The following is an 11,055-nucleotide window of genomic DNA, read 5'->3' as shown; positions in this document are numbered from 1 at the left end:
AGAGAAACAATGAGAATACCCTAGAGAAGGGAGCTGTACAGGATGCGTCAATTCAGCTGGCCCGATTTTTTTACGATAGTCCCAACAATTACATCATGTAGTCGTATCTGAGACACACGCCAGTTTCATAGAGTTCTTGTCCCCTTTCAAACACAGCAGAGAGCCCAACATAGTAAGAGACAGGTTGAAAGAGGGAGACGGAGAGAGAGAGGGAGAGAGAGTGAGAGACATAGAGAGAGAGAGAGCACGAGAAAAAGAGATAGCTAAATGGGATAGATAGAGAAAGATAGAGTGAGAGAGGAAGAGGGAGAGAGAGAGAGAGAGAGAGAGAGAGAGAGAGAGAGAGAGAGATCGACCAGCACAAGATGGAAGAAGCATACAAATCTAACATATCAGATATGAGCAACAATAAATGACAAAAAATCTCATTTCCAGCAGGCTGTCAGTGTCTCGCCAAGACAAATTATACATCCCGATGGCAAACTAATGTGTTGATTAGAGGCTGCACTAAATAACGAGACTTCTATTTCTTTGCTCTCTCTCATTGTTACAGGTAAGGTATTTCCTGGCTCGTGCACTGATGGTTAAAAAAAGAAACCAATGCTAGGAGTTTGATCATACGTCTAATTGATAACGCTATACAAAACGAGGCCAATAGGTTGGCACAACCAAGGTCACGCCGATGTCGCAGTTGGTATCATGCTAAACTACAATGTTGGAGATACTGGTTCGAATCCTGCACTGACTCAGTGGACATGATCTTGACCTGGATTGTGCAGACAGTTTTCGTGGCTCTGTAACCACGGGTAGGTTTGTCATTCGTGAAACCAAAGTTCCAGTTTCTTAGAATCACCGAACATAGATTTTTGAAATTGAGCCAGTACCCCCTACCTTTTGAATGATCTGATTTGTGTCGATGGGGTCGCAAAGCGTATTTCGAAAGAAGTTACAAACAAATACCATACCGAGACGCAATATAACAGTTTTGTTGTTGTTGTTTTTAAGCCGGGGTAGGGGTGGGGGTCCAACTGCTTACCACATTATAGAAAAAGTAATATTACTATGAAATGTTGCATGAACCTCCGTTCGACAACATACGGTTTTTAAAATGAACTACTGACTTACACCTATGTCTGTGGTGTAGCGGTAATGCGCTTGGCCGCCGCACGCGCAAGATATGAGTTCAAGTTCTGCGTGGGTAGGTTTTTATCGAGTACCATTGCCTGTAAGCTATTTGCACTGTGTCCCTCTAAATCCTGGTTGGCCCTGACCAAAGAGGCTCGGCCATATCTACACTTAGATATACTGACACTTTAAGTTACCGACAAGTAAGGCATGCAGACAAACACAATACAAGGAATGACTCAGAAAAGTTATGAGACACTGCGATCTTTATTTTACTATATCTATAACAGTTATTACAACACGAGACCTTTACTTGAACATAACAATATCTAAACACTATGATTTTCGTCAATAGACCCCTGCATCCTAACATTAGCGAAAAGGGTAGAAGAAAACCTTACGATTAGTTACTGTCAAAGAAATATAGTTATCAATAATTGTACATATTATTATGAGCGATCAACACGGAAGCATTGGGAAGTACAACGCCAATTTAAATATGGTCGCTTTTAAAGACAAGCGGGCTAACCCAGATTTCGGGGATTTCCAGAAATTCTTTACCTACACCTAAAGTGGGCATTGCCCTACTTATAGGAGAAGTTTGGTTTCATTGGTGTCTATAGACCTATTTGTTTGGTTATAGAGAAAAACTATCCTTGTCTATTAAAGAAACTGAACAAAGGGCAAAAACTGTACCTTTCTCGGGATAGCCCACTTGTGCTTAAAAGTAAAAGCGACCAAATACACTAACACCTTAACTGGCGGCCAAATAGAAGCGCCAAGCTTTTGGTTCATTTTGGTTCCTCAGAGGATAAAAAGAGTCAAGGCCAGTACACCTCTTGCTAGTGAACACTTTAAAAAAAAAACCTGTCTGTGCGTGCTCGCGCGTGCGTGTGTCTGTGTGTGTGTGTGCGTGTGTGTGTGCGCGCGCGTGCAAGCGTGTGTGTTTCCCTTTGCCTGTCTGTCTGTCTGTCTGTCTGTCTGTCTGTCTGTCTGTCTGTCTGTCTGTCTGTCTGTCTGTCTGTCTTTCTCTTTCGCTCCCTCTTTCTCTCCCCCTATCCCCTCCTCTCTCTCTCTCTCTCTCTCTCTCTCTCTCTCTCTCTCTCTCTCGCTCTCTCTCTTTCTCTCTGATTCTCTCTCTTTCCCCTGTCTGTCACTGTATTTCACTCATTCGCTCTCTCACTCTCTTTTTCACTCAATCTTTTCCTCTCTTATACACATTAGCGCTCACATAAACGTCTACCCATTCCCTTTCCACACGCACATACTCGTCACTAAAGGGATGATACAGTGTCCTTATTTCAAGCATAAAAAAGAGATTAGGTGAGAGGTGAACATACAGACAAATGGACAATGACGTAAGACATAAAAAAGGAAATATCAAGAAAAGATAAGGGAGAGAGAGAGGGAGAGAGAGAGAGAGAGAGAGAGAGAGAGAGGAGAGAGAGAGAAAGAGAGAGGGGGAGGGAGAGAGTGAGACAGATACTGGAAATAAAGGGGTGAGAGACGAAACAAATCTCCCAGTGGAAAGAGGAAAGAAAAGAAGAGATATTGTCATGTCAGAGAAAATCCACATCGAAATAAAAACGTACTTTTTGCGGGAAAATAGGAGCATATCAACACAACAAAGGTATTTAAAAAATAGTGCTGGGAATTAAGAGCAAGACATGCAGACAAAAACAACAGATCGACACTAAAGACGTATAATAAATCTCTAGCAGAGGCGCCACAGCCACCTCACAGAAGCTTTTCAGTATAATAATCATGTGTGCATGTGTGTGCATTTGTGTGTGTGTGTGTGTGTGTGTGTGTCTGTGAGTGTGTGTGTGTTTGTGTGTGTGTGTGTGTGTGTGTGTGTGTGTGTGTGTGTGTGTGCGTGCGTGTGTGTGCGATCAATATAACATCATTACAGGCTAGCAGTCTGTCAAAAACCAACACAAAAACCAACAACAGCAACAACAACACCCCCCCCCCCTAAAAAAAAAGAAAAAAAGAGAACAAAAATGAAAAACCCACCGAAACCAAATACTTTCTTACAGAATGACAGGCAGGCAGACAAAAACAATAAAACTGTAAACACAGAGCACCCAGAGTGTTGTGAACGGCGAAAAAAAACAAAACTCGGCTGGCCATGAACTGCAAGGACAAACAGATGAATTAAGTAAGCAATGCCATTATACTAATTTCGATCTCACGTGTATTCTTAATGGAAATAGCTTCATCGCTCCTGCCAGTACAGACCCTTCGTATTTGCACAATAAAAAGGGTCTCCATGCAGTGGGGACAGAAAGGATGGATGAAGTAGCCAACTGGATCCGTCATGCGAGAATTAGATGGTTATCCGCAGTTCAATTCTCCCGGGAAACTAGGGATATGCGAGGAGGTATGGTGTCCTGTTTATTCAACAGAAACAGTTGTTACCCTGACAGATACTATAAAACTCTTTCAGTTCGTAGGAAAAAGAAACTTATACAGTATCAATATGGAACCCTCCTGGGATTCTTATCTCAAAGTGTATGCTTTCTCACATCGCGTGTTTATCACCGTATAGCATTTAGTGTCCAATATTCTGTGCGTCCTCTAAAACTAAAGTCTGAGCTAGACTGATACCCCCCCCCCCCCACACACACACCTTTTTTCCGCCGAATAGCACTAGGAGCGTTCTAAGTTTTACACCCAACAACACACTAAAATGAAAATAATCTCTGTTTCTCTCTATCTCTCTATCTCTCTATCTCCCTCTCTTTTCTCTCTCTCTCTCTCTCTCTCTCTCTCTCTCTCTCACACACACACATACACACACACACACACACACACACACACACACACACACACATATATACACATTCATACACAGACAGGAGCACTGAGGAAGGAGTATATTGCCAAGGGGAGGGGGGGGGGGTAGAAAGGAGGAAGGGAGGGGGGGGGGGGGCGAATAGTGAAGGAAGGAAAAACATCGAATGCGGGTACAACAAAGTAGTATGACATATCATACAGGTACATCCGAGATTTGACATGAACGTATGGTATTTACCAATGTGGCGTAGCCCGTATACATTTCGCCGTCACAAGCAGAAGACGTGCGTTTGATTCCCCAGTGGAGAGTTATGTTTTTCATTTTCTTTTTAAATCAAGTATCTCCTTCTGTTTGCTGTGATGATACATCCTTTTCAACTTGGGTTGAGCCTAACTGGCAGAGTCGAAGCATCCCCACGCCTAAATAATCTAAATTGTGTCGATGGGAGCGTAAAACAAAATGCACATTGATAGATCACACAAGGAAGGTGCTGCATAATTCTAACGTATAGTAGAAGATAGCTTCATTACCTCTCTTTTCCAACCCCCTTACCATGGAAAGGACCACCTCATAAACAGTCGTCCCACGTGACGAAAAACGCTGACCACAGGTGTTTATTTCCTCATCCAGACCAGACGTTGTCCACGGATATTAGTTCAAATGTCTTCTACCAGGAACTCGTTTCCATAGCTGCTGACTGTGCGTCTTTCCTTTCGTTTACTGCGTCCAGTATTTCTACCGGTTGTTGTTTGTGTTATTTATAGAACAGTATTTTCGTTATTGGATGGATGACAATTGTGCCGGGAAAGGAACACGTGCATTTCGCAAGAAAATAATTAGGGTTGTGGCGCAGGAAGCTGAATTGGTGTCATATATATGGGCTATGCTACGGATGGCTATGGTTCTAATCCGCAACGCCGCGTTCTTGAATTTGCGTTGTTCATGGAGTTTTCAAAACTTTCTACGAGTTCCCCGGGCTCGTTCCTTTTGGAGATCACATTTCTAAAATTACCTCTCAGTGTTGAGAAAGTGTTATACCCATGCAGTCACCGCACGGCGATTGGTACCAATGCGGTGCTAAATAGATGCAGATAAGAAGAGCAGACAGGAATACGGACCGCCCACCAACCACAGTCTGATTGTCAAGGAATTTATTGAACGCAGTATAGCAACAGAGGTGCCATGACTTCAGAACTAACGTTATCGTAAAGTGAAGCAACAAACTTGAATGAAATGGCACAGAATAGTGATATCATCAATACGAGATTTAGCTTTTCATCAACAAAGCAACAAATATGATTTTACAGACTTCCAAAATTTTGAATCCAAAGAACACAGCACTAATTTAATGATAGATCACAAAGCCGGAGCAAAAAAATTAATTAAGTGATTTTTTTTTTTTTTTGGAGTGTGTGTGTGGATTTAAATATGGATGCGGATACAATGTTTCTAAGCTATCATTGCAGATGAATTGTTATGTACAGCAACTGTGTGTGAATTCATACTTTCGGGAATCTTAGTATAACTTTATTATGCTTTGTGATTAAGTGATTAAGTCTTCGTATCACCAACAGAATCAAAACAAATTTTAATTAATAAAAGATCGTGCATTACTCTGAAAAAAAAAAAACAACAACCAAAAACAACAACAACAAAAACTTTCTTAAAATCGAAACCTCAGAATACAAAGTTCTTTCTGAAATGTTTGGCCATTTTGAGATCAGAAAGCAATTAATGCTCTATCTCAAAATCGTAAGAATGTTCGGAGTCGTCATCACGATATTCAAAGAATTGTATGAAAAAAACCTTAACATGTTGTAAAAAAAAGTTTAAAAAATGACATCATATTTATCAGAATTTACTGAACAGTCAGAACTTTTTAATTCTGAAGTACCGAAATGTCATGGCCAACATCGATATAAAATAGTTAAAAAGGGGGGCGTGTACCATAATCATATAATCATCAATGTTCAAGGGCATTAAGAATCCGTACCGTACCATACCATACTATAATTTCAAACTTGTCTTTCTAGCGTCTGAAACCATAGTATCAAATACATATTTACTGTATTATAATATTATGTAATAATCGCTGGACAACACTATAAGCGCCCAAAATATTTATAGGCATAACGGAATGGCACATGCAGTGGATACTCATGGGAAACAGTGTTAGTGCGCATGACATTTGACACTAAATGGCAGCCTTTGAAATCTGGTGAGTCAATGAGTATAGTACCATTGCATTGGCAACTCCGCGTCTCGAAAAGTGTAAGGCTGGGATGCATTTGAAGCTTTGCGCGATTATGGGATTCTCGCACGATTTTGTACGAAAAACCAAGAAGTGACTAACTGTACAGCGCACGGCCAGGCTGAGAAAATGTTAAAGGTTGAGCACAACACGTCAGCACAGACAGAAACTCGATAGATCAAACAAACAATATTATTATGTCTTTTCCTCAGCTTGAAGTTCGTTTAACTGAGGTCGATGAGTAATCAGTGATGCTTGTTTTAGCGAAACATTTTGTGCCAGGTGCTGTTGGTGGCTTCACAGCAGTTGGAACGTTTTTCAGTGAGCTAAGCTTAATCTTATTAGTCACATGCGCCATTATCTCAGAACTCGATAAGTAGACTATTACAGCTCCAAACAGTCTCGTCTGCTGTGACCGAACAGTGCTTTCTACAAACTTCCTCGGCTTAGTGACACTGGCTGCGTCCCAACACAGTCAAAACGCAACAACTCGCTCGTTGGAAATCCTGCTGTGTTGAAATCAGCCGTTAACACAACAACAATCAAGCTCTGAGGAACAGGCACCGATGTCTGTGGTGTAGTGGCTCGGCACTTCGCCGTCATAATATTAATATGTCGAAGACGTGAGTTCAAATGTTGTATGCGGAGATTTTTATGCGTATCTCCCTCAGACAACTGAGGCTTAGTTTTCCTCTCAGTCTCAGCCAGATTCGAAACAGCTCGTCTCCGAAATAATCGAAATTGTATTGATGAGGGCGTAAAACACACATCCACTATTTACAGAGAGGCAACGACTCTTTTCTGCAAAGTCAGGGCTCTCGGGAAAGTCCGTTAAGATCCATGTAAGAAAATCGTTTTGATAATTATTGATCTCTTCACCGAAAATGCATAACAGTATAATACAGATCTAAACTTATGAAGCCAGAACTTGTCAGTTCTAGAAAAATGTCAGGCTCATAAGGATGGCGATAAAGTATTTCGGGAGAAAAGTAAACAGCGAAAAATAAAGATGAGTAAAATCTGGGCAGACTCCGTTGACTAGATCAACCCCCATATGCTGGAAACGTGAAATACCGATGCATCAACCGGCACATTATCTTTTCTCTAACCTTGTACAAAACAACGCAAGACACGCAAAGTCGAGATGACCTTTTTACCTGGCTAGATTCAGTGCACAAAACGTTTGCTATAAATAATGCTCTTCTGCTCACCTTACTGGCGTCTGTTCTTCATAAGTTATGCGCTTTACCGTTGCTTGCAGAGGACCCCAGTTCGATTCTCGTTGGGGAGAATCAATATCTTGGCTATTTTGCAGGAACATTGTGTTCCTCTCAGCTGGGTTGGCCCTGGCAGGCAGTGTCCAATCCCACCTAAATAATTCAAAATGACAATGTATTGTAAGAACACATTGGCTGTAAGAACAGCTATATCAAAAAGAAAAATATTTGTTCTCCGTAATGACTGTAAAACAACACTGTGATGAGTGTTCACTCTAGCTAGCGGGCAAGCTTTTGATGCTAACGATGGACAGTAACATGACATAAGTTTTTGTCTTAGAGAGACAGGAATTCTGATCTATCACTTCTTTGGGTCTCATTATGAGGACTCATTGTGAGACACTCGTTCCTCAGACAAGTAATTTCGATGCAGTACGACACAGTGTTAAGACAAGAAAGTTGTGAAAATAATGCACTCTCCTTGATTTATAAACACTCAACTTTCACATGGCAGATGTCATCGAGATCTAGTATTCTGGATGGAGATCCACCCTTTCTAAAAAAGTTGAGAGTCATAAGCCGAGCCTCGAAAATAGATGAACAAATAACAACACCTTGTTTGCCCCATACGTAGCTGAACGGTCGGATCAACACAGTGCGGTGTCACCCCGAGGCGGTTGAACAGGCAGATCTGAAGAATTCGACGCCCGCTTAGAACAAGGGTAACCAAAACACAACCGACCGGAAGTATCCCGCTCCGCAGAATCAGCTCGTCGGCAGCAAGCCAACATTGGAGAAGCAAAAACAAAACAAACCCAACAACTTGAGAGATGTGTTTGAAGTATGTTCAAGACTTGGTCACCGAAATAATCAATCATTTCAATAAACTCTGTAGAGCAAAACGTACTTAAATATATTTCTTAACTTCTTGCTAATGTATCACACTCTTGCTCGAGTTCAATGTGCCAAATATTTCATCCAACATATTAAACTACCTAGCCTGAGCGCTGCATTTTCTCAATTACTATCAGGCCCACTTGGAGAAAAAAGATTTGGTGACCCCTGCTAAAGAATGCAGAATGAACATACAACGGGGAAAATTCTTCGACTCTCGCTGATTTCTTCAGACGAGTTGCATCATTGTGTCCTGCTCAGTACCCTGCTCGCTGTGGTTGCTTATACCTGGTGGACAACATCGAAGCCGTTGGCAAATAGCTCTAAAACAGCACCAGTTCTTCAACAGTTCTGATCGAAACTTCCTGGCGCTTAAGAAGTAGATGAAGAAATTGATGGCGTGAGAGAAGACCTCCAACCCTTTTGCGACGGTATGGAACATAAAAAAGCGAGCTGAAGATAAAGGGTTCTTGCCCACTTTAAAATAACTGGGCATGGCCTTGACTGTGACAAGAAACAGAGGAAGTGTGAGCAGGACAAAGGTAAAGGCTGCAATGAGTAGCATAATGGTCAGTGCATGCTCAGTCCTGGCTTGGTCCGCTAGCTGACGCTGCAACACAATATTTCCGTTTCCGCTTGACGAGTTGTAGGACTTTGCTCCCATGATCTCCTCTCTGGAGCGCTGTAGTTTTCTGAGCTCTACGGCGATCAGTATGATAAAGAGGAAGAGAAACCCTGCGGGTATGGGCACGTATAGGTAGCTTGTTGTCGGGATCAGATATTTCCGGACGGCGTCGAGGTGCTCCGGTAGTATCCCACACTCGTTGTTTGTTTCTGGGCTCACGCCGACGGTGGCCAAATAGACGGCGTTTGGGATGAGCAGAACGATTCCGAGGATAAGAGCTGCAAGCCACGCACGCCTGAAGGTGAAGTAGAAGTTTTTCTGGGAACGAAAAGAAACATACTAAACGAGAAATATAATTGACATGAGGAACTGTTCATTTTCCGAGTGGCATAAATGGTACGTAATTGGTGTTTTGTTATTGGTATTTAAAAAAAATAATTTTTGGGGGGGGGAGTGAGGTGGTCCTTCTTTTATCCTCTTTAGTCTAAGGCTTGCGTCATGTCTCAGTTTTCTGAAAGTACCTGTGTTTGTCTAGTATGGAATAAAGTGGAACGATTTAAAACATGAGGATATTCATAACTGTTACATAAAATTAGAGGAGATGGTTTGGTCTAAAACGCAAGAAAACAACCGTGGAAGTTAACTCAGTAGAATTTCCTTGGGTAGGGTGGCCTGGGGGGGGGGGGGGGGTGAAATGCAGCTACCTTAGGGGGTCCATTCCTTTCTCCCTTCATTTCTTTGAATTAGAATTGAGCATACACCTTTATGAAATTCAATGCAACATGTTACTTTAGAACATATCTTTCTTCCTTTTTTCCGAAGTTCGTCTTCTATCTTAATCAGAGTTCTAAATCCCAATATCTCGTTCACTGGATGGACGATAGACCTATCGAAAGGGACATATTTTATATAATTATGCCTTCAACGTTTTGCGCTTCTGTCTACCATCCCTCTTTCTCCTCTTAACAACTTTACAATCGTTCCCTACCTCTCCATCACCTTACCACATCTCTCTATCCCATTCCTGTACATTCTCTCATTCTATCTCCTCACCAAAACCCCTAATTCCATCTGCTAAACCCTTACCCTCTTCCAAGAGCTAGCGATATCAATCCCATTAATCCCTCCCTTCCTTCTGTAATCTCCAGAGTACATATTATTATTTTATTGAGTCATTTTCTATTTCTCTCTTTGAACTATTCATCCAGATTCTCTCCCCCTTCTTCTTTTTTAAAATTGCACCTCAGCCTGCCTGATCTGACTTTTTCGATATAAAACTTTTGAAAATTGATGAATGTTTCGTTTCCACCTTTCTTTTGACTCGAAAAATAATTCAATTTTTCAATCTGTTTCTCCTTTCTGCTTCTCAACACCTGAAGAATAATCTTCATGGTACTCAACAAAATAAACTTTCTTAGACCTTGACGTCGCCAATGATTACGCCATTAATTTAGCTTTGAAAAAAATATGTGTTAGGTAACTTTCTCTACCTCTAGCTTTTTGTCCTATTTTCTCCTTTTAGTCTCTCTCTCTCTCTCTCTCTCTCTCTCTCTCTCTCTCTCTCTCTCTCTCTCTCTCCTTCTCTCTCTCCCTCTTCATCTCTACCTCGCTCTCTCTTACTATTGTTCTCCAATTCTGTCTGTCTATCTGTCTGTCTGTCAGTCTGTCAGTCTGTCTGTCTCATAAAATGTATATTATAGATAAAGAAGAAAACTCGTTGAACTGATTGTTTGTAACCCTGTTGAAATTAGCAGCTGACTGTGCCGAAGGGAGTGATGCCAGACAGACTTCTATTTATAGATTTTGACACTAAGAAGTGAGCATATGGTGGACATCTGGGTCGACAAAATAAATAGTAGGATCTACCCAGAGTACTGTCTGTACAGAAACACGCTCTCTCCCTCTCCTCTCCTCTCTCTCTGTCTGTATCTGTCTGTCTCTGTCTCTGTCTTTCTCTGTGTCTCTCTGTGTCTCTCTCTGTCTCTCTGTCTCTCTGTCTGTATGTCTGTCTGTCTCTCTCTCTGTCTCTCTCTGTCTTTGTGTCTCTCTCTGTCTTTGTGTCTCTCTCTGTCTCTCTATCTCTCTGTCTCTGTCTGTCTGTCTGTCTGTCTGTCTGTCTGTCTGTCTGTCTGTCTGTCTGTCT

The 11,055-nt window shown here is 41.6% G+C and overlaps 1 protein-coding gene across 1 annotated transcript in view; it reads right to left on the bottom strand.

Moving 5' to 3' along the window:
• Positions 1 to 5,036: 5,036 nt before the first annotated feature.
• Positions 5,037 to 11,055, bottom strand: part of LOC101845797 (putative G-protein coupled receptor F59B2.13) — a gene marked incomplete in the record, with an annotated part of 28,675 nt that continues 22,656 nt past the window's right edge. Inside the window, 1 exon segment of the mRNA XM_035971598.1 lies at positions 5,037 to 9,230. Coding sequence (XP_035827491.1) covers positions 8,517 to 9,230 — 714 coding nt within the window.

This window comes from Aplysia californica, unplaced genomic scaffold (genome assembly GCF_000002075.1).
Source record: "Aplysia californica isolate F4 #8 unplaced genomic scaffold, AplCal3.0 scaffold00468, whole genome shotgun sequence".
Classification (NCBI taxonomy): Eukaryota; Metazoa; Mollusca; class Gastropoda; order Aplysiida; family Aplysiidae; genus Aplysia; species Aplysia californica.
This window is presented reverse-complemented; position numbering and strand designations above follow the sequence as displayed.